Source organism: Balaenoptera acutorostrata, chromosome 11 (genome assembly GCF_949987535.1).
Source record: "Balaenoptera acutorostrata chromosome 11, mBalAcu1.1, whole genome shotgun sequence".
Classification (NCBI taxonomy): domain Eukaryota; kingdom Metazoa; phylum Chordata; class Mammalia; order Artiodactyla; family Balaenopteridae; genus Balaenoptera; species Balaenoptera acutorostrata.
Window position 1 is genome coordinate 75,491,031 of NC_080074.1, and position 27,135 is coordinate 75,518,165.

General features: G+C 34.2%; 1 protein-coding gene across 16 annotated transcripts in view; it reads left to right on the forward strand.

Annotated features, from left to right (window-relative positions):
• KIF21A (kinesin family member 21A) overlaps positions 1-23,870 on the forward strand; it is a 175,303-nt gene extending 151,433 nt beyond the window's left edge. For 4 of the 16 annotated variants that reach the window (XM_057556999.1, XM_057557002.1, XM_057557003.1 and 1 more), the window contains 11 exons: positions 388-495; positions 1,918-2,046; positions 4,189-4,227; positions 4,892-4,906; positions 8,551-8,687; positions 10,258-10,438; positions 11,912-12,076; positions 14,716-14,833; positions 16,241-16,411; positions 17,711-17,910; positions 22,600-23,870. In XM_057556999.1, coding sequence (XP_057412982.1) covers positions 388-495; positions 1,918-2,046; positions 4,189-4,227; positions 4,892-4,906; positions 8,551-8,687; positions 10,258-10,438; positions 11,912-12,076; positions 14,716-14,833; positions 16,241-16,411; positions 17,711-17,910; positions 22,600-22,693 — 1,357 coding nt within the window. In that variant the 3' untranslated portion in view covers positions 22,694-23,870. The remainder of the gene's footprint in view (positions 1-387; positions 496-1,917; positions 2,047-4,188; positions 4,228-4,891; positions 4,907-8,550; positions 8,688-10,257; positions 10,439-11,911; positions 12,077-14,715; positions 14,834-16,240; positions 16,412-17,710; positions 17,911-22,599) is intronic. The other 12 variants (XM_057557000.1, XM_057557004.1, XM_057557007.1 and 9 more) reach the window with 7 other exon arrangements.
• The last annotated feature ends 3,265 nt before the right edge of the window (positions 23,871-27,135 follow it).

Genomic DNA, 27,135 nt, shown 5'->3' on the forward strand with positions numbered 1-27,135 from the left:
TATTCTGATATTCTAATTTTTGTTCTTGCAAAACTATAAAGACAATTTTTCTTCAACTGAAGCAATTCTAATCAAACTTAAACACTTAATGTTTAAAATTAAAAAATTATTTTAGCTATTTGGCAGTATAGCATTGATGTTTACATTCAAAGATAATGGGCATGTATGTATTTGACAAAATTGCCAATTTAAAAATTAAATATATAGTTATCAAACTCCCATTAATTAAAAATAACTCATGTGATATTTTCCTGTCCTAGTTCTAATTTCCAAATAATCTTTCTCAAGTTCCAGTTATTAATCTATTAAAAATTTAGGTTGACTATCTGCCAAAGTTATATGTATATATTTAAAATAAGATGATTACAGAACCTTTCTCTCTCTTAGTTCCAGACAGTCATCTTTATCAGAAAAAAAGCTACCAGAGCCTTCCCCTGTAACAAGGAGAAAGGCATATGAGAAAGGGGAAAAATCAAAGGCCAAGGAACAAAAACAGTAAGTTACCCATGCTTTTTATCTACTAGATTGTATAAAATGTCTGATGCACTTAGATGCTAAAGCACAATAGTGAAATTATTTTCCATATTCAGACTGACTCTGGGATTGTGACTGATTTGACTAATCAAGACAATCAAGTCCGCTGTTGGCTTGTATAAGTAGTCTAACTTTCTTGGTAACACATACCTATAAATAAATTTGAGCACTTGTCCCCATTCATACAGTCTGATTTATTTTTCAATTATTTGTGCATATCATTTTGGAGTTAATATACATTTGAGGAGAGGTTTATTAAAACTACAATTCAAATAGTCTTCTAGAAAGTTTTGAAATTAATTTTGACTGTCATCTGATAAAACTGACTTTGATTTCACCTCTTTAAAGTGGTTAACAAAAATCTAGTTTTAGAAGATGTGTGACTTGTGCCATTTTCTTGCTGTTCTTTTATGTTTAAATTGGCATTATCTTTAATTGTTTTTTTTTGTTGAAATATTTTAAAAGCTATTTGTGTGTTTTGTGAGGGTTAGTTTGCTTAATAGTACACAATATAATCTGATGGTCCACTTACGTGGGCATTTGTATATTACAACACCACAACACACAGAAAGTTAAAAATGGGTTAGAGCCACTGTCACCTTTCTACCCTGTGGCACACTGAGATCTCCCTCAGGTCACCTAAGGAGCTGCATATGGCAGGTAGATCTCTGACATGCTCTTGAGTAGGAGTATCAATACTAATCTATATTTAAGTATTGATAAAGCCAATTTCTTTAACATAAAAATAATTATGAAAGAAGTTTTCATATATTTTCTGTACCCAAGTGGATGATCCTATACCATCCTCCTCCCTTGTACCAACATGCACACTCTCTACTTTGACCACTGGTTTAGCTGAGGTGAATGTCATGGAAGTTGCTCTTCTAATCATCCTTGTTTCCTGTATTTAAAGATGTAATTTACCTGTTTCTACTGAATGGAATGTCTTAAGAATAAGCAGGAGGTAGGGGATGGAGCAAATAAGTAATTTAAAAATAAATGAATGAATCAATTGAATAGGCAAATTCCTCTTAAACTCTCAGGGTCTGTTTCCTCATCTGTAAGGTGAACAACTTGCTCTCAACTCTAAAATTGTATAATTTTAAATTTGGCTTGCTTTATTTATACTGACTTTAGATTTTAGCAGACAGAACTTTTTCTTTAGTGCCATCTTGTGGCCAGTGTAACAAGATTCAGTGGAAAAAATTTTTAATTAAATTGTTCAGAGTGCATTTTATCTTATAAAAAGGAACAGAGGAAGAAAGGAAGCAAGGAAGGAATTCTATAATGAAAAGCTTTTTTAAAAAAGCCTGTTTCTTACAACATTTCTAACAAATCAAAGCCAATTAAAGCCACCTATTTAATGTTCTTTTTTTCTTGTAGCTCAGATTCTGGAACCTCAGAGGCTAGTCTTTCACCTCCTTCTTCCCCACCAAGCCGGCCCCGTAATGAACTGAATGTTTTTAATCGTCTTACTGTTTCTCAGGGAAACACATCAGTTCAGCAGGATAAGTAAGTCATTATGTAAAAGAGCCCCAATTATTCATTATAATATTCTGAACCTTTCAATACAGTCTGTAGAAAACATTTAGCCTTCTCTCTGTGTGGGAGATGGAGTCTGACTTGTGAACTCTTGCCATATTTCATGTGTTTTTCCAATGGGAAATGAACCATATAGACAAAATTAGAGAAATTAATTTTCCTGCTGAACATTATTCCCTGCTGTAGATTTGCATTGCTATACTAAGCACTTGTCTTATCTTTTCTTTTACAAGTAAATTGGGATTGAAAAATCTTTGAGACCACTTGAAGTTAAATTTCTTGGGATTTTTCAGCTCATTGAGCCTATAAAAGCCTCTAATCCAGATAGCCTGCATTGAAAAGAGGCAAATTATTTTACCTTCGGTGGATATAACAGCTTACAAAAGCATTGCCATATGTGTAACATGTTGTTATCATTTGGTTGTTCTACAAATCCACCACAAAACTTGAGTAATTGTATTCTTGGGATAAAAGAGTACCTTTATGGGTGGAGGGGGTAGAACTCAGGGTGGGTTGTTGGGGAAGAGAAGTTGGAGGGGTATGGAAAATATAATTTTCATTAAATTTGAAGTGAAAAAATATTCCCACACTGAGCCAGAATCTCTCTTGCAAGAATTTCATACTAACAGTGTTGCCATAAGGTGTTTATTAACTCTGACTTGTCTGCTTTGATTTTGAATGATAGCATTTTGGATAGTATATGTACTTGATATTCAGTATCCCACACCAGTTCTTTGTTTTCTACGCTATAATCTCCCTGTATATATCAACGATTTCTGAAATTTACAGGGTATTGTTTAAGATCTGTCTGGCATGTTTAGATCATGCCAAATGGCTCTATAGACTTAGAGAGACACACCATCATTTTGAAAGATTCTTTAATCTACTTAATTTATGGATAACATTTTTGATTAGATTTTAATATAGTTTAATCAGATGACATGTCCTTTCAAATGATCTAGATAGGTATTTTTTTTTAATATTTTAAAAAAATATATTTAAAAAAAGACTCTTGAACATTGTTAAATCATACCTCTCATTTAATTGAGAAAGAGTAGAAGAACATTAAGAATGTCTTTAGGAAGTCCATTTTCACTAGCGATGATGAAGAATTACTAAATTTTGTCTCCCTTGCATTCACAGTCATAATATTTTTCTGTTGGTCTTTTGATAATCTTGACAATCTAATTATAGTTCCATATTTTTTACTGAAATAGTTTATGAGCTATCTACCAATCATTTGACTCTGTTGTAGTCTCTATAAACTAAAACTTAGAATAACTGACTACACTTTCAAAAAACTCACCTACCTTTTTAATGACTTTCTTTGGTCTCCTTTTTGAGTCTAGCATATTTCACCAGCTAGAAGTAGGTCCCACACATTGTTTCTGATTACATATATGCCAGCACTCACTCTATCCTCATTCTTCCCAAGGATATTATATAACAATACAAGCTAAATAGATTTTCATGATAACCAGACTTATTGTCAGTCCTGGAGGTTTCAGGTTAAGGCTGACAGGAGTGGCTCACCTGTTTTTAAAATCCCAGTAAAACCTCCCAACTATTACTGAGGGACTGCCTAATCAGAAGAACTCCATGTTTTTGAGATGAATTAAAATCAAAGGTTATTAAATTTTGAATGACTTGCTTTCCATGCAAACATATAATGTATTTGTGAAACTTCCACATGAGAGTCTAAATCTAAAGTAATTATCAAGAGGAATAAAGTTCATTAATGACTACTGAAACCGAAAACTTTTTCTAGTACTAGTCAAATTAAATAGAGTCTTGAAGTGATGTATTTCACTTGCTTGATGTTGTTCCTTTTCAGGGCCTACATTTTAGAAAGTGAGGATAGCTGGGTTCTGTGGATCAGTAATAGAAAGTTTTTCCCCCCAAATCTTGGTAGAAAACATAAGCACAAAATTTTAACTAATTTAGCTGTCACTGAATTTGCTGATATTCAGTGCAAATAGAAAAGCAGGGCACTGTAAAGGAAATGTTTGCTGTATTTCTGTTATTCATACTGTTGAATCAGTTCAATCTCAGTGTCTTTACCTGTTGACATCTGTATTCTTTTTCCTCATAATTCTAACTCTTTCACTGTAGGTCTGATGAAAGTGATTCCTCTCTGTCGGAGGTACACAGGTACTTTCTTTCTTTCCTACGTTCTGGCATTTCAGTGATGTTCTAAAATGCCTTCCTAGAAACTTTAAACAAATCTCATTTTTGTTGCATTCATAACTTATAAACCATATAAATACACTGATGTTTTTAAACATTAATTTTAATATATTTTTGTGATCATACCTTTCAAAGTAGTGGTAAACTTTTTTATATAATAGCATAAAAATTTGTGCTATTTATATTCTGTCTATAATCTAAAACTTTTCTTTAAAGAAATTAAGTTCTATGAAAATTAATGTAAAGGTTTGCTCCTCAATGGTTTTTGCCACCTCAAGGCATGGGAAGTGAATAAGGTATTTTTTCATGTTGATTTATCGATTTTAAATAAAAAGTTTATGGCAGGCTTTGTGATTTTAAAAAAAGGTATACTAGGGAAAAAAAGGACACTATGGTACCTAAAATATAGAAAGATATAGAAAGTAAAAGAATTTTAAAAGCATAATAAATAGTTTTAACTGGTAGATGCTGTTTTTCAAATAACAATGTTGCATTTTTTCATGTTTATGGGTTTTTTGGACCCCTAATTTCTCTTTTTTCCTTTCATTTCCTCTTCCCACTAATCAGTTTGTCTCCTCTCTCTTTGCACTTCTTTCCCATGTTTTATGGCCATTTTCCTGATCATCAGTAGATCCTCCAGAAGGTAGGCAGGGGAAGGGAGAGGAAATTAATCTTATTCACAGTATTACAAGACTTTACTGGTTTTGCATGGATCAGAAATAAGCATTTTTTCCCTTCACATCAGATCTGTTGTATAAGTTTGCAATATTTAACCTTAACTTAAACTATTTTAAAGTTGATTTATATACTTCAGAATGTGGATAGATTAATTTTAATAGAGAAAGAAATACCAGGGATTTATGTTTCCAATTTCTGTACTTTTTCTATTATCTTTTGTATAAGGTAATCTCTATGAAATATTAACTCTAACATTCTGAATATTTGAGAGTATCTCAGTATCTAATAAATATGATGCTATATTTAATGTTGAAATTATTTTTCTTCAGAAGTCTGAATGAATAAAACACATAAGAATGAAAAAGAGACATCCTGGTCTCTAGGGCTATGCCATACATAAGTTACTGGAGGCAAATATTCACTTTTGTAATATTACAACCTTTGACATGACAGAATTGTGTTGCACATTATATCATCAGGAAACGTTAATAGATTCTTAGGATAAAGATAGTAATCTGAAGGAAGGAACTCATTTGGAGACATAGTGCTAAATAACCAAGGGTACTGTTTAGCTTTTTTCTTAGGATGATTTGTGTCATTAAATGCAGATCAAAACAGCTCTTAGGTTATTAACATTAATTCTTTTCTTTATAATCAGCTTGTTAGAATATACATACATATATATTTAATGTTTTAGAAGAGCAGCAATTGACTATGCATTAGATCATAACTTTTCAACATTTGAAGCAATAGTTATAATTTAATGGCTTCAGTTCATAGCTATAAACCCCACATAATATTGATAGGATTTCAAAATGGCAGTTTTAGGCTTTTGAGGAGGTTTTGCTACCATTTCAGTTTTAATCTGGTTAAGTTCTTAGATTGGTAATCTAACAAGTTACTGAGCATTAATTTCAAGAATCTCAAATTGATGTGTGAATGCAAATATTACTTTTTATTTTGTAATTATACACCCATGTGGTAACAATTCCTGGTCTTATTTCTGGTAATGGGGAACTCCCTTCACTTTTTGAAATCATTATAACTAAATCCCAAAAATAAAGTTTTTCTTTTTAAATCCTAAGCCTAATTTACCTCCTTTAAATTTTTATTCATTGGTCTGTCATCAACCCTCTTGAGCTATGCTAGATTTAATCCAGTATACCTTTTTTGTGTGTATGTGCCAGCTCTTTAAATATTCAGCTATTTAACTGTGCTTTTGTATGCTCTCTCCAATGAAGGTTCTCTTATCAGCTCAATAGTTTTAGATTCATCTGTTCCTAATGTGATATTGTCTGCAGATCCTTCTTTCTGCTTCCACTGTTTTGGAAAATCTCTGATTTTTCAAAGCTGTTTTTAAAATGTGGCATCTGGAACTCAGCCTCATTCCAGATGTGGCCTTGGCAGAATATAGTAGCTCTATTGCTTTCTTTCTCCTGAAATACTTACTTCTATTGCACAAGTCATTGAAAGTGTTGGTAGAGGAATCATAAATTGTTGATCCATTGATCTTGTATTCAATAAACAAATTTCTTTAGCTTTTAAAATCTAATTAAGCCCCTTTCCTACTTGGAGCATTCTGTTCTATCTTCAACATAAATTTTATGTTTAAATTTTATCCAATGAATATTTTAGTGCTAAGTACATACTTAAATGGATTTTTTTGGGTAATTTTTCTAGACAATACAGCTCTTTAAAATATCAATTAAATAAACATGCCATATCTGTCTTGAGTTCTGGGGAAAGACTGACTAGATATTGAAGACCTTTTTTCCAGACTGAGAGGAACATTGACTCTTTAGGGGTGACTCTTCAGCCACTGATGGAACTACCTTACTACAACAGTTTCATACTTACCCAACATGTCCATAGGGATATCATTTGAAAAGCTTTTTGTATGGACCTTATTGGAATCAACATATATTGTGAATATGACATTCCCCTAATCTCCTGCCTATTAATTCTACAAGGAACTTCCCCTGTGAGATGTTATCTCTTACTGATGAGCATTTAAGTGTTTGTAATTATTTGTTTAATATTTTCCTCTGTGAGACTCAACAAGAAGTTTTACTCATCTGTAATTTCTGAAATCCACTTTTTTTTCTCCTTTCTGGAAAATTGGGTCTACATGTTTTATCCCCTTTATTGATCCTCTTAGTATACCAACAATGATTTTTGTCTCTGCAATGGTATATACTTTCACAACCCTGTGATCTAATGATGTAAAAACAGACATACTTGAACTCACTGAATAAGTCTTCATTGTCAGATCTAATGTATCTTGGGCTTACATTTCTTCTTAATTATTTCTGTCCCTTGCATCTTAAAGGTTGTTCTCATTCATCAGGAAGATGGAAACAGACAGCTTTGTTTTATTCCTGAATCTGTCCTAACATTATGCCATCTGTCTTATATAATGGACATATTTCAACATAATTTTTCTTCCTGCTCTGAGCAAAGATACATCCAACTTATATATTTATCATTTCTTAATTCACTCTCATTTTTAGTCTTCCCAATACAATTATTTCAGTTCAGATCCTGTCTTAACCTCCTTTGGGATAGGGACAGTGTTTTGATAAATTTTATATTTTCACAGTTCATAGTCCAGTGGCATAAAGCAGGAATTCCAGAAATATTAAAATTATGAGAAGTCTCCCTAAAGAGCATCACTATTCTTTTAAAATCTTACTCTTTTTTAAAAATCTTCTTTGAGATGGTGAGAGTTTTAAAAGTTTTTGTTATTTTTGAGCCATTCTCCCTTTAGAATTTCTGGCTATGCAATCATTCTTGTATTTATTCAAATTTGTTTGAAATTTGCTTCCTTAGTATTTTAGGTGGTATGTATTATACTTTCTTTAGAATGTCTTTTTTTTTTTTTAAAGGTGTTCTTTTTTTTAAAAATTTATTTATTTATTATATTTATTTTTGGCTGTGTTGGGTCTTCATTTCTGTGTGAGGGTTTTCTCCAGTTGCGGAGAGCGGGGGCCACTCTTCATCGCGGTGCGCGGGCCTGTCAGTGTCGCGGCCTCTCCCGTTGCGGAGCACAGGCTCCAGACGCGCAGGCTCAGTAGCTGTAGCTCACGGGCTTAGTTGCTCCGCGGTGTGTGGGATCTTCCCAGACCAGGACTCGAACCCGTGTCCCCTGCATTGGCAGGCAGATTCTTAACCACTGCGCCACCAGGGAAGCCCTAGAATGTCTTTTTTGACATAGAGTCGCATTCCAGGCTGATAGTCACATCTTCCAGTTATCCATCATTTATGCTTTCTCATTTTTCATAATTCACTATATTTGAACAGCTCCCAATATTACTTCATTAAATTTTGAAGAGATGAAATTGTTAATAAGAAAATCCAGTTTATCATGACTTTGCTCTTTGCAGAATGCACCTGCTAGTTGATGCCAAATTAGTTGATGCACTCCATCACTACTATTATAATTTCACACTTTGTCTCTGTCCTTTTGCTTAAAAAAGAGACAAGGGAGCAATCTGGATTTTATTACAGTACTAATTATTTAGAAAGACTTCTTAAAGCCAGAGAAAAAAATTAAAAGTAGTTTCATGATATAGCTACTAAAGTAAATCTTATTTTTTTCCCCCACCTCAGGGGCATAATCAACCCATTTCCAGCTTCGAAAGGAATCAGAGCTTCTCCACTTCAGTGTATTCACATAGCTGAAGGGCATACAAAAGCTGTGCTCTGTGTGGATTCTACTGATGATCTTCTCTTCACTGGATCAAAAGGTGCTAGTAGTTGTGCCATGTGGATATTTAACATATTTTTTTTTAAATGATTACATTTTAACAGGTTTTTAAAAATGTCAGACTGCTTAAGACACATAAGAACCTGAGAGATAATCTCATTCAACTCCTGAATTATATAAAATATAAAATCATTGCATAGTTGGGAAGATAGTAAAACTTGTGTTGATGTTATGTGAATAGAATGGTGAGGGAATACATCTCCTTTTGGTAATTGAGCACCTAATACATGCAAAGCCCTGAGCTTAGTAATGCAGGCTATATAAAAATCTACAAAAGGCCATTACAGTGTACAGTGTGGTAAAGAGAATAAGATGGGTAGCAACCACCATTCCTTGAGCACTTACTCTATGTCAGAGACTATGCAAATTTTATCTCATTTAATTCTCACAATAACCCCAATGAAATACATGTTGCATCCTAATTTTACAGATAAAGAAGCTGAAGATTCAAGAAATTAAATAATTTTCCCAGATAAACTTAACTAGTAAGTGAAAGAGCCAGGATTAGAAACCTAGGTCTACTCATCTCCAAACCTGCACTCTTAACCCCTTTGGTGCAATTGTAGGCAAATAGAAATTAACTGTAAACGATTTGAAGAGTTATAGACAAAGAGTTTCAGGGTTTCAGAAAAGGGAGAGGTTATGCTAAATTGTGAAAAACACGGAAGGCTTTGATAAGGAGGCATTTAGGATGAACCTTACAGGATTGTTTGGATTTGACAGGTAAGAATTGGCAACCAAGATTAGAGAACAGTGTAAGCAGAGACTTGGAGGTAGAAGTGGGTTTGGAAACTGAATTCAGTTGGATTGAAAAGTAGAGTATATGTAGGGGCAGTGGTGGACAGTGAGGTTAGAAAAGTGAGAAGGAAGCATGTACAGGAATTTGGGAAGCTAGTCAAAGCTTTTTAGCATTTAGGGATGTTACAAAGTGAGGGGAAAGTCTAGCTAGAACTTGTGAATTGTGAATAATGGCAAGTAATTCCCCAATTTAAAAAATTTGCTCTGTAAAAGCATTTTCTAATGATTCAAATTAAATTTATTAGTCCAGGATAATTAGATATTTAGCATGTCAAAAAAATAGAATAGTTTTATGATTATGTTTTTGGGTCAAAAATGAAATCAATCAGTGACCCCTGGAAAAGAAAGGTGTGTGTATTCCCACGTGTGGAGTGTGGTGAGTACGTAAAAGAGTGATCAAAGCAAAATGTCTCAAAGAGGCTGATTTGGGATTGCCATTTTAAATTCAGGAGCAATTTGAAACAAGATTCTCTTAATATGTCTATTTCAAAATTTTGTATAATTATTTTTTAATACCACATAATGCATACACCAGATATCCTGGCTTTCATCGAATCCTTTATACCTACTTTGCCTTTGAACCTGCTGCAAAGTGTCAAGGATAGAGTTAGGATGCCTGCTGCAAGTTAATTAAATAATTACTGTTTTCTTATCTCATTTTTTTCCTCATAGAAGAGAAATTGTTATTGTTAAGAGAATCTAATTTAGCTCATATTGACAGTATTTCCTCTTTTTTATTTGTTTGTTTTTAGATCGTACTTGTAAAGTATGGAATCTGGTGACTGGGCAGGAAATAATGTCACTGGGAGGTCATCCCAACAATGTAGTATCTGTAAAATACTGTAATTATACAAGTTTGGTCTTCACTGTGTCAACATCTTATATTAAGGTGTGGGATATCAGAGATTCAGCAAAGTGCATTCGAACGCTAACGTAAGTAACTTAAAGACAAACAGCATAAAGGGCAAATAGTTCTTGTTTACAAAATGTAAGAAAAGATAGGCCTATTTATGCATTTTTGTTTATTTATACCTATCCACTTGCAAAGAATATGAAAGTGTTTATAATAAGAACACAGATAAAATAAGGTGAAAAAAAAACTATTGAGAAAATAAAATACAATAGCTCAATATTAAACAGGAAAGGAAAAGTCATATTTGATCTGTGACTAAATACACATTTCATATTTCCTCCCTCCCAAATAACTAAGGAATTAAATTTTCATAGTATTCATTAATTGATGTAGTTAAATGATTTACATTACTTGCTTCAGATGAGTACCACTCCTTGGAAAATGGCTGAAATCACCATTATAGACTGTTAAGAAGTACTTGTAAAATTTAATTAGCATGTATTGAATAATACATGCTAATTAATTGAAGAGTTTTCTTAAGACTTACACTGCTTTGGTGCTAGCCTATATTTCATAACTGTAGGTTATGTTGGATAATTGGAGGATGAATTTGTTTTCTACGTCTGTTATCATATATGTGTGTCTTTAAAATATAGAGCAAATAGTGATTCTTTTTGCTGTAAGATTGATGAACTGTTTTACATAATTAAAATTAAGGTGAACTCTGTTGGTTTAAATAAGAGAAGGGAGCATAGGAATGGTTAATTTTTACTAATTTGTAGAGTGAGGATTATTAACATTTAAGTGCTATTTTATATTTTGAGAATTACTAATTATTTACTGTACTGAATACAGGTCTCTTGTGGAAAATTTTGTAGGAAAAAACCACTGTATCTTATGTTAGAAATTTACCAATCCAGTTGACTCATTAAAATCAAATTTGAAAAGATTGATTATAACTTGGTGTTTTAGAATTTTGCTAATAAAATGTTTCAGAATTTTAAAATATACTTACCATTTAGAATTTAGCTGAGGAAATAGAAATAAATCATATTTAAGTCTTTCACATATAGTAAATAATCCTTATATGATTGGGTTAAAATAAACAAAAACTGAAAACAAAAAGTCCTTAATGTCTTTAATTCATAAGGGCAAATCTTATATATGAAAGGAATACTGGTAGGCTTGTTCCTCAGGGAACTTCTGGAAGCTGCAGGAAAATGAACTAATTTTGTGACACTGTATCATTTGTTGAGTTTTTTTGTCTTTGTCATCTAATCTTTTCTGACTCATATTTAAGTCATCCCTAACAGGGCCCAATTAAGAGTTTTAAGCCATGTCATCTTGTTTTCTTCATTCATTTATTCATTTAACTATCAAAATGTTTATTTATTAGTGTGTATGAGGTGCTGTGCTAGGCACAGTGCATACAGTCACCAAAGAACACAGATCTTCCTGTTGTCTACAGCCAGTTTCCTAGGAATTTAAGGAATTCTAAGACTAACTCTTGTCCAGAAATGTGACTTATTTTGCTTTACTTTGTCTCTGTTAAGGTCTTCAGGTCAAGTTACTCTTGGAGATGCTTGTTCTGCCACCACCAGCCGGACAGTTGCTATTCCTTCTGGGGAAAACCAAATCAATCAAATTGCACTGAACCCAACTGGCACCTTCCTCTATGCAGCTTCTGGAAATGCTGTCAGAATGTGGGATCTTAAAAGGTAGAATTTTAAAGAAAATGTAGTTCCTGTATATGGCAAATGCAGTTTTCACACATTAATAACATTAGTGTGCGTGAAATCTAATTTGTGTAACCCCAGAAGTTAATATAAAAACCTAGACTTTTCTGTTTGATTCAGCACCTCTGAATGTCTATGTCCTCGTTAGCAAACTCACAATTTTCCTTTCTTTTAATCTCCATTGCTGGGAAAAAATTATATGAAGGAAAATAGCCTTTCTTAATATTTGTCTATAAGTTGTGTTGTTTACCAGGAAGAGAACAAGATTTCTGGTAAACAGAAATCTTTGAAAGAATTATTTTTTGTAACATCACTTATGCATCATTATCTCAAAATGTTCAGTTTACAAACCATATAACTTTAAGTGTAAATCTTCACGGGAGATTTATAAACATAGAATTATATATATATATACACATATATATGATGAAGTATTAAGAAGATGAAGTGAATACAAAGAGAAAACTGATAAATTGAAATGTAAGGCATTACATCTTTGACTTGATTTTTTTATTTGCCGTGAAGTATGAGCTTTTATCCTTCATTTGAGTGTTTATTTTAGCTTCTTTTCTAGTTCTTAAAATTTTGGCAGCAAGGGAATATTTATTTATTAGTTAACATGTTTATTCAATATCAATTATGGCAGGCACTATACCAACACTTGTGGTAGGTACTGGGGATAAAGACTGAGCAAGACAAATTTGGTGTCCATCTTCTTAGAACTCATCTTGTAATGGAGGATAAAGGCCATTAAAAGGCAATTAGAAGGGCTTCCCTGGTGGCGTAGTGGTTGAGAATCTGCCTGCCAGTGCAGGGGACACGGGTTCGAGCCCTGGTCTGGGAAGATCCCACATGCCGTGGAGCAACTAAGCCCGTGAGCCACAACTACCGAGCCTGCGCATCTGGATCCTGTGCTCTGCAACAGGAGAGGCCTACACACCGCGGTGAAGAGTGGCCCCCACTCGCCGCAACTAGAGAAAGCCCTTGCACAGAAACGAAGACCCAACGCAGCCAAAAGTAAATAAATTTATTTTAAAAAAAAATCTTGTAATTGCCTTTTTTTTAATATAAATTTATTTATTTATTTATTTATTTATTTATTTATGGCTGCATTGGGTCTTCGTTTCTGTGCGAGGGCTTTCTCTAGTTGCAGCGAGCGGGGGCCACTCTTCACTGCGGTGCGTGGGCCTTTCCCGTTGCGGAGCACAGGATCCAGACGCGCAGGCTTGGTAGTTGTGGCTCACGGGCTTAGTTGCTCCGCGGCATGTGGGATCTTCCCAGACCAGGGCTCGAACCCGTGTCCCCTGCACTGGCAGGCAGATTCTCAACCACTGCGCCACCAGGGAAGCCCGGCAATTACAAGATTTTGAGTAAAGTTTGTAATTCAGGTAATATAGGTAATTCAGGTAATAATCCCATCTAGAAGGTCTTTGTCAGTAGTAAAACAAAGGGAAATTTATTTTAGAAATTCTGAGGAAAACTGGTTATAACTTGTAACATTTTAACGCATGACTGAGAAAGTATTATAAGCATAATTTATAGATAAATAAATGAGAGAGAAAGAGAAAGAAGAAACACAGTCCTGAGTACTGTTTTAGAAATAAAAAGTAGAAAATTGAAAACAGTGCTTGTTTAAGAAAATTAGGAATGAGATGAGGACTGGGTTTATTCTTGAAGATATTAAACTTGATTTGTAGTTGTAGTACCATGAAGGAAGATACTCAAAGCCATGACATGAGGCAGAAAAGATATCAGCTTTTGAAAATCTTTACTTTCTTTTCTGCTGAAAAGTTAGATCCTTTTTCAAGTTGCTTGATTTCAGCAACATGATTAAATACAGATTCATCTTAACAAAGTAACTAAGAAAAGAGTTACAAGAAATAATAATATTCTAGAAGACAAATACATCTCTGTATTCCAGCAGCTTGATTTGAGGTAGGACTATGAAACAAAGGTTCATTGTCACCCCCTGACAATGGGCATCACATGTTTTTTCTACCAGTCAGATATATTCCTGGTCATTTTCATGTCTTTGTAATAACTGATGAAATGGACTACCTATTTTCTGACATACATGTATATACACATATGTGTGCATACATGTATGTGTATATGTGTATATATGATGGGTGTACATATATGTGTATGTGTATATGTGAGAATATATGTTAGTGTAGTAAAATAATCTTACTTTCTTCATATTGTTATTTTCTAGTTATATCAGTGACATAGTTGTTTTAATCAAATTTCAAATTGGCCCTAATAACATCAATCATATGTCTATAACATGTTGAGACATTTAACAGATTAAGGTTTACCTGGACTTAGGTTAGAGTTAAAATTAGCCTTTAGCAAGTTTTTGGAGTTTTGATTTTTTTTTTTTACTACCTGAATGATATTAGTTGCCTTGGAATAACTTATTTAGGACTCCTCACACTTCGATCAGAGAATTGATTAGTTTGGCCATTATTTTTACTCTTAATTTGAACAGAGTTGCATAGAGGTGGAGTTAAATCAAAAAGAACAGTTTTAGCAAAGACTGTTGATTATTTTTGCTGAGGCTTAGGCTCAGCATGCTAAGAAATATTTTCAAACATAATTATTTTTCTTTCTTTTTAAAGGTTTCAGTCCACAGGAAAGTTAACGGGACACCTAGGCCCTGTTATGTGTCTTACTGTAGATCAGATTTCTAGTGGACAAGATTTAATCATCACTGGCTCCAAGGATCATTATATCAAAGTGTGTATAATAAAGTTGTTTAATTACATTCTCCTATTAAATGATAGATTTGAAGTATTGAGATGCACCTGGGACCTTTTTCTCTTAATCAGTTTTCTTTTTTCTCATTTCTAACCTTTGCTTTTTCTTCCTGATCTTTTCCTCACTCGGTTCCTGGTTGTGTTGTCTTATTATTTAAATATGTATTCTCACTTTTCATAGAAGATAGGTTGGGAGGGATTTAAAAAATTTTTTTGGCTCAGTCATCCAACTAATGCTTAAGTCTCATCATCACCACCTTTAATGCTGAACATGTTATGGTCTTCATATTTTATGCAAGTAGCAGATAAGATGAGGAGAGAAGCATAGTTTGATTCTGGAGATGTTAAATTTGAGATGCTAATAGAGGACCTTCTCATGTAGTCCAGTAGGCCATTTGAAAGGCAAGTCCAGAGCTCAAGATAAGTTATGACTAGACATGTATGTTTCAGAGCTGTTCAAACAGAAGCAGATGGTTAAGGAGTTAGAGTAGTTGACACGGCCAAAGGAGAGGGGTTGATATGACTCAGCCTTGGGGAATCCTATAAGAACCAACGGGAATAAAAAGAGGAAACAGTAATAAAGAGAGATAGGAAGAGTATAAGTACTCTTTTTTAGAAACTTTGATTAAGAGATGAGAAATCGGTTAGTGACTTGACAATAGAATGGTTAAGGTGAGAGGATTTTATATTTGGTAGACTTGAGCATGTTTATATGCTCAGGAAATGGGCTCAGTGGAGAGGGAAAGGGTGAAGAGTGAAGTGGTAGCAATTGGTGAATCAGATCAAAGATGTGAACCTTGGGAAAAAGTAGGTACACTTTAGCATCTGAAAAGAAGGGAAGGGTAAGAGAATGTTTGAGAATAAAAGGAAACTTTTGTAACTGGGAGGATGGTCCAGAAAGTTTATTTTTGGTCATACTAACCTTTTTAGGAAATCACAAGTTCAACAGTTAAGAGAGATGAGAGCAACCGAGGGGAGTGAAAGGTTTTGAATAGCAGCTTTGGAGAATTTGAGATGACCACCAAGATTGCAGAGCTACCTAATAGTGTTTAAATAACAATCATATCATTTATTTGAATTTCAACTGGATTGATATGTAGCATTTTTATTATTTAACGTATCATTTGTACACTCACACATGAGAAAACTGGTTGCCTTTCTTAAGAGCTTACAGTCTTGTAAACATGTGACATGTAAACAAAAGTAGTGTGAAGATAAGGCTCAGGTTCATCCTGAGTCATTCATAGCAGGTTATTTTAGTTAACTTAGTAAAATAAAACAAATCATATCTGGTTAATATATGTGTGTGTGTTTCTATGAATGAACACATATAGGTGCTTATTTGTAAGTTAAATAGGATGACTGCTTCCTTTCTGCTTTTATTTAGATGTTTGATGTAACTGAAGGGGCTCTTGGAGCTGTGAGTCCCACCCACAATTTTGAGCCCCCTCATTATGATGGCATTGAAGCATTAACCATACAAGGGGATAACCTATTTAGTGGTTCCAGAGATAATGGAATCAAGAAATGGGATTTAGCTCAAAAAGACCTTCTACAGGTAATGCAAAACCTTTTCATGGGATGGAGTGGGTATTTCAAAGTCATCAGTATTCTATATAAGAACGCGAAGAGCCTCTATTTAGATTTTCATAGTTTAGGGTTGGTATCAAACAGGGCTTCCTCTTAAAAAGTGTTTCATCATCAGCCACCAGAGTTACTAATTATGAAAAGGGCAACATTCAACATTTAATGATATCTCCTAAATAAAAGAGGAATAGATAAGAGTTGGAAGATCTGGGATTGCCCATGCTTGTGTTTACTAAATGAAATCAGTCTTGGAGTAAAGCAGTCAGTTTCTCATTTTGTTTTTGTTTTTTTGTTTTATGTACACATATTCCAAAGAGTACCAAGTTTCACTAAGGTCAAAGCAGTCTAAATGATTCCTCATCTCATTTTCATACATTCAACAGTGGTGGTGCTCTCATTTCCTATAGAATGATAGTTGGATTGAAGTGTTCTGTCAATACAATCAAACATTGGTGGCTTTTCCTAATTCCCAGAGGAAGAAATTAGTTAACAGATAAAATTGTACTCAATTTCAGGCTTTTCCTTATAAATGTATGCATGTGTATGTATTGCAATTACTCCTACTTTCCTGCTTAAAACCAGATGAAAACAAAATGAACAAGTAGCATGAATGTTAATAGAAAAAACCTGGCAACAGATGCATATATTGCACTCAAAAGCTTTTCTTTTATAGATATACATTCTTGGATGTGACTTTTATGTTATGTATATAAATATATTTATGCATAAAATATGGTGTATAGTCTGAGCTTATAATTATTGTTTACTCATTGTGAAATATATAGGTTAGCTCCAGCCTTCAACAAAAACATTTAGGCCTCTATGTTCTCTTCCAAAATTTAAGGCAGTAATTTTATGAGACAGTCCTTATAGTCTACACACCAGGTTGTAGTTTTCAAACTAGTTGCATGAAATACATTTTGGAGAAAGGTAAGATAGTTACTCCTTTGAAGAGAAAGTGATGTTTGAAAAATCCTGTATATTTTCCAGGTTTTTTAGATTCTATAGATTTGTTTTTTTTAACATTCTAGGCCTTTAATACTGATAACACTGATGATAACTAGTGAGGCAAATTTAGGAGCAAATTACAGATTTATTTCTTTAAATCATGAAGAGTGACTTCACAGAAAATGTTTTTTATGGTTTCCAGGCCAGTTCAGTGTTCCAAATATTGAATTTTGTCAATAAAAACTTTTGTAACTTATTTTGGTATGAAAATGTCAGTTTGGACTACTCCCCTTAAACTGCTGATTTTTCTTTTTTTTCTCAGCAAGTTCCAAATGCACATAAGGATTGGGTCTGTGCCCTTGGAGTGATGCCAGGCCACCCAGTTTTGCTCAGTGGCTGCAGAGGGGGCATTCTGAAACTCTGGAACATAGATACCTTTGTGCCAGTTGGAGAGATGAAAGGTCATGAGAGTCCTATCAATGCCATATGTGTTAATTCCACCCACATTTTTACTGCAGCTGAGTAAGTTTCTCCTATGTGATCTTTCTCTATATTGTTTACTTGTATTCAGATTTAATAAACCCTGTAAGTTGTAAGTATCTGGAAATGTAGAACATATGAATCCTTTTATTACAGTTATTCTAATGTCTATTTGTGATGTCTTATTTATATTTTCTGAGATACACTGTGGGCACTGAGTTTGGGCTCCCCTGGTTACATGGTAATAGTGTTACTCCTATATCGGCTCTCTGATTAGACTAAGAAGTCTGCTGCCAGATCTTCCCCTGGCGATTTTAATTTTTAAAAAATCATTCATAAGTGACTAGTTTCTAAAAGGTTTTTCCAGAAAGGCAACAAACCTGTCATTCTTCACATTTAGACCAATTCATTAAAAAAAAAAAAAAACTTTGTGCATCTTCCACCTCCTTTAAAGTTTAAGTACATAGTAATAATATCTACTTCCCTCTTAAGATGGCTGGATTGATTAATTTATTTGCTCATTTGCTTATTCAAGATGAATCTCCTATGTGCCAGGCACTGTTCCAGACCCTTGGGAATAGAGAAGTGAACAAAATAGATACAAACCGTAGTTTCATTCTAAGGAGGAGTAAAGAAAATAAATAAGTAAAATATGTTACATGGTGAGAGGTGCTATGGAGAAAAATAAAGCAGGGAAGGGGGATGAGAGCATCACTGGGGGGCAGGGGTTACACAATAGAGTGGTCAGTGAAGGCCTTACTGAGAAAGTGACATTTAAGAAGATGTTTGAAGGAGGTGTAGAGATGTGACCATAAAAATGACATAGCATGTATATAAGTACTTTGAAAAGGAAAGCATATATACTAACTGTAATGTGAGGTGTTCATCTCATTCAAATAAAATGTAATTTCTCATGAATATCTATCTTGAAAATCTCCCTATGTCATTTGTGTACCAATTATGTTACTTAATTTGACCGAATGCTTGATTCGTCTGTCCTAAATGCACGATTACCCTGATTTTATTTTGAAACCTCTGCTATATTTCTCTGGTGTCTCTTATTATTTGTGCTGTTTCCATTGAATCCCTCTTCTCATTTAGATTTACTTTCTCTCATCTCTAAAGTACATCAAAGCCAATTTCTTTTGTGTTTTTCTAAGGTGCTTACCTTTGGTGCTTCATTGATGCTATTTCCAAGATGCATTACTTTCTTAAGAGTCATCACTTTTATTTGTTCCCTTGGAAATTTGTTTTGTCCTCACAATTTATGGGAAATAAATTAATATCCCTCAAAGCTGTGGGACACACAAGATAAGACTATAAAAGTATTATGTATCACTGATACAGTTTTATTTTTGAAGAATTGAAATTTTTCTCAGTTTACCCATGGAGCATCAGATGCAGATGTATTTACCATGTAACATAAAATCAGGAAAATAGTCAATAAAATCAGAAGGCCTATTTTCAAATTGGTGCTCCTTATTTGTTATCTAACAAATGTTTGTATAGGGCTTAGTACCTACCAGGCATTGTTCGAAGTGTTTTCAGGCTTTAACTCATTTAGTTTTCATAAGAACTCTAGAAGGTGAGTATTATTATAATCTCTATTTTATAGGTGGGACTTTATAATTCAAAGTCCTTGTATAAGTAATTCTATCATATCTGATGTCTGGATCTGTTGTCACTGATTGATTTTTCTTATGATTATGGGTCTTATTTTTTCTGCTTTTATGTCAAGTAACATTTTATTGAATGTTGAACATTAATTATAGTATTGTGTTTTGAGTATCTGGATTTTGTTGTATTCCTTTAAAGAGTATTGGGCTTTGTGTGTCAGGCACATAAGTTACTTGTGGTTCAGCTCATATTTTTGAGACTTGTTTTTAACTCTTCTTGGATTTCTACTGAATGTCTTGAATGTTCCCTGAACATCTCACAGCCCTTTGTGAACTCTGGGATTTGTTTGACTTATACTCACTAGTAGTTTTTTGGTCTGGCCTTATAAGTCTGACTCTACTCATGTGCAGCTTAGCCTTCAGTCAAAGGCATTAGGGGACCCCTATGTAGATTGATGGAATTCTTTTCCTATAGCTCCATAGTTCTTTTTGCATAGCTCTCTCCTCTTCTCTATCTGGTTCTACAAATTCCAACTATTTCACACTTCCCAGATTTTTATTACTATCTCTTCAACTCTGATTCTGTGATTTTTCTGCTTGGTTTCCCCACGTTGCTGTAGTCTAGAAAGTGCTGCCAGACTGAGAACCAGGGCCATCACAGAGCTCACCTTCTCTGTTTCCCTTTTCTCAGGGATTACAGGCCTGAACTACCCATTGCCCAGTTTCTGAAAATAGTTGTTCCATATATTCTGTCAAGTTTTCACTTTGTTTACAACAGGAGCGCTAACCTGGCACAAGTTACTCTGTCATGACTAGTAGTGTAAGTTTGTTCATCTTAGACTTCATATGTCCAAAAACTCCTGACCTTCCTAAGAAACCTGCTCATCCTAAAGCCTTCTCCATCTCAGTTTATGGCTTGTCTGTCTTCTCTGTCGCTTAGTTTAGAAACCTTCATTCCTCCCTTTCTTTCACACTCCGTATCCAATTCATCAGCAAACTCTGTTGGTGTTCTACCTTTAAATTATATCTAGAATCTGACCACTTCTCACCATGCCTTTTGCTGCCTCACTGACCCTAGTCACCATCAGCTCTTGGATTACTACAGTAGCCTCCTAAACAAGGTCCGTTGCCCATATGTAGTCTATTCTCAACACAGACACCAGAGTAATTTTTTAAAAATACAAGTCAGATCTTGTTCCTTCTCTGCTCAAAACCTTGCATTGGTCATCCATTTTATCTAAAGTAGAGGCCATTACTTGATCTGACCCTTTAAGCATTTATCTCTCACCTTACCTTCTAGTACCCTCTGGCGTACTCCTTCTCTTACAACACCAATAACATCTTTGCTGGTTCTTGAACATATCAGGCTCACTCCAACCTTAGGACATTTGCCCAAAGTGCCTTCAGAGATCCTGATCTTCTAATGTCTTTCTTTCTCAATAAGAATAACCTTGCCATTTTATTTAAAATTGTGATCTCTCCTATCAACTACCACTCCTGATCCTGATCCCCTTTGCCATACTCTTTAATTTCTCTATAACATTTATTACTTTCTAATAAACTTTATAATTTAATTATTTATTAAGTTTTATTGTCTGTCTCCTTTTGCTAGAATATATGATCTACAAAGGCATAAGGTTGTATTTTTTATTTATTTGTTTATTTTTAATTGATCCCAAGCACCTAGAATAATGCCTAGAACACTGCAAGTTCCCAATAAACATTTGTTGAATGGATGGTTGTATAAATAAATGGAATGGATAAATGGGTGGATGAGTGAACATATCCCCTTCTGTTTTCAGTTACATGTGCTGTGTGGGATGGGGAGAGATTATTATTTCCCCCCAGTTTTATTGATATATAATTGACATACAGCACTGTGTAAGTTTAAGATATACAGCATAATGATTTGACTTAAATATATAATGAAATGATTATCACAGTAAGATTAGTTAGCATCCATCATCTCATGTAGATACAAAAAAAAAAAGAAAAGGAAAAGAAAAAAATATGATTTTTTTTACCTTGTGGTAAGAACTCTTCGGGATGAGGAGATTGTTGATTAAAAATTAGAAAGCCTGGATTCTAGGCTCAGCTCTGTACTCTACTATGTTACATTGAACAAGTCACTAAACTTTCTTTATCCTCGAAATGGACTGCATAATCTTTGAAATACTTTTTAACTATACAGTTCTATGGCAACTCGTTCTTTTGGCTTTGGGTTTGTTAGGAAGTGGGAGAAAAGCAACACTCACTTTTTAGAGCCATGAGAGACATGGTAAGAAATGTGATTGTCTAATGACTAGTCCCCAAAGCCCACATGTCAAGTGAATAAAAATAAGTTTTCTCAGAAAAGCTTTGAATTGTCTATGTTCTATGATAGGCAGAATGTTAGACTACTTCTTAGTAGCCTCCTGCTTTTTCTGTGGGCTTATGTTGATTTAACCTGAACATAATTCTTCCTGAATATCAACAGATTCACCAACTCCCTGGAATTCCTGCCCTGGCCCCCTCACTGTGATCTTACTCTGGGCTCTTATGCCTGAAGACCTCTGACCATGTCATATCAGTAAAGTCTTTAAGAGATGGAGCCAGACTGCCTGGTTTCAAATATTGGCACTATCACTTACTTTGTGATCTTGGGCAAATTTTTCTTTTTTTTTGGCTGCACCTTGAGACATGCGGAACTTCCCCGACCAGGGATCGAACCCACGCTCCCTGCAGTGGAAAGGCAGAGTCAACCACTGGACCACCAGGGAAGCCCGATCTTGGGCAAATTAATTAACTTCTTTGGACCTCAATTTGCTCATCAATAAATAGGGGAGAATAGCATTATCTATATCTTATGATATGTAAAGAGAATTAAATGCATTAATGTATGTGAGGGAAACATAGTAACAATACCTGGCATACAGTAAGCCCTTGATAATATGAACTATTTTTAATTTCATTATTATGGGTACCTGTTTGATATACCTATGGGACAATGTATATTTTTACTTACATCTATTAGAGATCTTTTCAGAAAATGTTTCCATGATAAGTAATTCTATGAACTATTTCTTTATCTTTCCACCTCTTTTCACATGTTCATTTTTAATTTATTATTGTGTAGTGATCGAACTGTGAGAATTTGGAAGACTCGAAATTTGCAAGATGGTCAGCTCTTTGACACAGGAGATCCGGTGGAAGATATTGCCAGTAATTAAACATGAATGAAGATAGTAATAAACTGAATACTGTGATTATACTCTATGTTCTTTATGGAAAATGTTGTCCTGCATTTATTAGGCAAAAACTTGTGAATGGGATTAACTGGAAAATATATCTGAATCCAACTGCTGAATATAAATGGTATTCTAATAAAATTGTGTACTATCCTGTGTGCTTAATTTTAATATCTACCAATGCATATATAACCTATAATTGATATGCTGCTTGATTTGCACTTATATCGTGGCTGGATTTTTATGCCTAGCTATAAAGAACATCTTCAAATTATTTGAAGTACAACATGTCTGCTTTTGTGACAGTCAGAAAATACACTTGGAATACAAAGCAACCCACTGTTAACTCATTCATATAGTCTGTTCAGATGATTTACATATTTAAAACATATTGAGAATGTTAATCAAACATTGGTTTGTCTGGTATTTATATCAGTCTACAGAGGGTTCCCAAATTTAAAAGCTCTTTTAATGTAATGGAAAAAAGGTATGAGAATATTATTGATGGTGATTTTTCATAAAATGGAATTAACTTTAATCTGCTAACAAAGAATGTTAAACAGATTGTGTTAGATGTCGACATTTACTTGTATTGACCAAAGTTTTGCAGCTGTGCTATATTCTGTGCTCAGGACTAAAATGCTGTTAAATTGTTTTATTAGTGCTGTGCATACATTCTGTGATGGGAAACATTTTTGATGTCCTAACAGAAATATATTTTGATCTATTTTCCTATGGAGTTGTTTCTATTATCACCCTTTAATTTCATTTTTATTTAATAGTAGTATTTCTTTCCCTTTTTATCTAATTTTTTATATGCTGCTAAATATATTTTAAATGTACTGTGTTTGCAAACCTGGGTAGCTATGATGAGAACTATATCACCTTCAGTGAGGAAAGCTATGTAAATAGGTAGATTGTAAAGAAAGAATGTCTTATGTTGTAACTATGAATTTTTAAATATTGTAGATTGGATTTTGCAAAAGGATGTATAATTTATCTGTCTGCTCAGAATATTAATTTGTAAATTCTGCAAGTTTAATTTTTATGTGGATGGTATGACACTTGAAATATTGTCTTGTGATCTTTTTCCCCCAAAATATTTGTCTGTAAATGAAAGCTTAGCTAGGGCTTAAATAAACATGTCGCTGTGAATTATTTTTATTCTCTTGTTCTTTTCCTAATATGAAAATGGCCAGTGTTTGTAAAACTTTATTTTATCTGTGTGATATAAGGAAAGATATTTTCTTGTTATCCAGTGCTACATATGCATTCCTTTTTTTGCTCACTAGACATGAAATATTCTTGAAAAATATAAACCATAACTTAATCTTGAGGAACCAAGGAAACTCACTATTTAAAGGAATTAAATCAAACCATATAGTTTAGGGATTTGAACATAGATGGTTGAACAAGTGAAAAATATTCCCATAACAGTTAGGACAATAATGACCTTGGTTACTTGGAGAAGAAATGGAAGGCATGGTGACTGGCAGGTGTTGCAGGAGGTGAGTTGGGAATGTAGAGGGGTATGGAGGTCCTAGAAATGTTCTATTTCGTGACCTGAGTCCTAAGTGACATATTAAACTGTAATGTATTTCTTTCCTATTTTATATACGTATGCTATATTTCACAGTGAGATATATATATATATATATCCCTTCTTTATAAGTTTTATATATATATATATATATATATATATATATATATATATATATATATATATAAACTTAAAGAAGGGATTTTCCTATAAAGAGAAACTCAGCTACTTTGTAATTTTGTAATTTGTAATTTTGCCTCCTTCCCTGGAGGAAGATACTATGCCAATACCTGAGAGAGATTGTCCGGACTATTTTGAATTTAAATACTCTTGGGGTGTTTCTTTTCATGGGACTATTGCTCAACAATTCATTTTCTGGACAATTTATTCAATAAATGTTTATTGAGCATATACTGGGCCAGGTACTGGAGATGGAAAAAATAACAAGACTGAGATGATGCTTGCCCTCTGGGTGGAGAGAGATGATAATTACACAACAGCCTAGTAAGTGCTCTGATAAGGAAAATCCAGGTGCTCAATACCTATTAAAGGCATTCGACCCTGATTGTGAGTTCAATTAGAGGTCTTTTATGTGGTCCTGAGCACTGTGTTTGCTTATGCAGAACACAAAGCCCAGTGTCTATTTTACGTTTTAAAATGCTGGAGGCTCAGATAGAGTTAATCTGATTCAAGTAATTTAAATGAATATGTAAATGAGGCAGTTCTCTTAAAGACTTACATTTTGAAAAATGTTGGAGGAGTTCATCAAGAGGACATGGCCGCCGATTGATTCTCAATCTGGACCTAGGCAATTAGAGGTTTCTCACCCCCTTCCCTGTCCTTGTAAAGTATATTCCACTCAAGTACCTTCCACTCACCATTCCCATAGCCAGAGCTGTTTTAAGGATGCAGCCTTGAGAGAGCAATGTGTTATTTGAGACCATCTGGACGGTATATGTGACTGAACCCAGTTAAGGCCCCTATATACACTTTTAAATTCTGGTGGGCAGGGTTGAAGAGCTCATCTTGTGGCCACCAAGTTTAGCCTTGTTTGCAAATTCCCTTGCTTATTAAACCTGCCACGTACCAATCTGGAGTGGTCTGCCTCTTTCTTCAGTCTCTCCTTGCCCTCCATGTACGGGGGCCGGTTTATGAACCAACAAAAGATAGTGTTAACCCCTAAAGATCCCATCCAGAATTGTTAACAACAACTCTTAAAATAGTTGAGTTAACTAAAAACTATGATTAAATATGATTTATTCCTCACTGTATTAAATATATGCCTTATCCTCCCAGAATAGCATCTTCCTTTGGAAGATACTATTTCTTCTTTCAAATCAAAATTTCTGCATTTTAATTAAAGAGTAACAGCAAAGTTTTGCATATTAATTATGTCCACATTTATTTAATTCCCAGCTGATGTGGGGTCTTTTATAAAAATTTAAATTAACATAATCAGCAGGTAACAAGTGTTCCATGCTGCTGTTTGTAATTTTTTCCTAAGCATTGCCTATACTTTAACTCAGAATCTTTTTTTCAAATTCTGTTTTCAGCCTCAGAATAGACTGTGTTCTTGCTATGTTGCTGAGGATTTGATTTACCAACTATCAAGCAGATGTTGATAGTTGGGATTTTGTATTTGCAAATTACAGATATAAAATGTACAGATAGCTCTATATGAGCATCATGGTACAAAAATAAGAGTTATCTATCCATCTAGTTTCTAACCATAATGAAATGCTCAACTAACTTTAAAATGTTAACAGCTGCCATTAATTTCCCTTTTTTTTTTTTTTTTTTTGAGATGAAGTTAATAATTGTAATAGCCAACACTTACTGAGCATTTATTTTCCCCTTTGTTTGAGCATCCCTGAAATGGGGGGAATCTAAGGTGCCATAAGAATCAGGAACACCTGATTTCAGAGATGTTTAACTGAAAAAATACGCATCCTAGAATTGGTGAAATCCAGTATTGGTGAAATACATCTTAGAATTGATGAAGTATAGTATTATGGGGGATTCTGCCAAACAGACAAAAATAGTGACAAATATCCACTATGTCATGTATGGCAGATAATATGATTTCAAACCCCTTCTCATATGTTTTTGCCTATGTTAGATTTAGGAAAAGCAAAGACTACATTTCTCAGACTTTCTTTCCACATGGGTTCTACATTTAACCTGGCTTCCACCACGCACATGAACCCAGGCACAAAGTGGACTGAGTGGAATCAGTGCCTCTGCAGCAAGTTGGAAAGGTCTTTGTTTCTCCAGTGGAAGCAATGCCAGGGCCCCAGCTTTTGGCACAAGGTACGGGTGTTGAGAGGCAGGGCATAGGGCACACTTTCTGTTGGCATCCGGCTGAGGCTGTAGTCCTGAAGTCTGCAGTCAGGGCTGTGGTTTCCTCACTCCATCACCCATCTTCCTAATTGTGGTGGAAATGGTAACTTGGTGGGCTAGTTCTGGGGGTTAACCTAACAAACACCTACTCACAATTTTGTAAGCACCTGTTGCCCTCTATGAAATTCCTTTCTGCTTAAATCAGCTAAAATGTTTTCTGTATTTGCAATTGAACTAAAAGATGCACTTCTTTGTGACCTGTGTTTTAAGATACTGTATTTCTTCCATTAATTTTTTCTGGACACTATTTCAGCTCTCAAGAATGACTATACTCTTTTCTCATTAACCTATATAATTGTTTTTAAGCTACTTAATTTTTGAAAACAATACTTTTAGTTGCCCAGAGTCTTTTTATGTCCTCTTTTAGTCTTTTAGTCCTCTTTTCTCCCATCTGGCAGTTCTGTTTTGCTAGGAAACCCCACCAGTTATTCTGTTTGTCTTCCATTCTCCAGTTGCTTAGTCCCTCTTAGGTATAGTTGCTCTT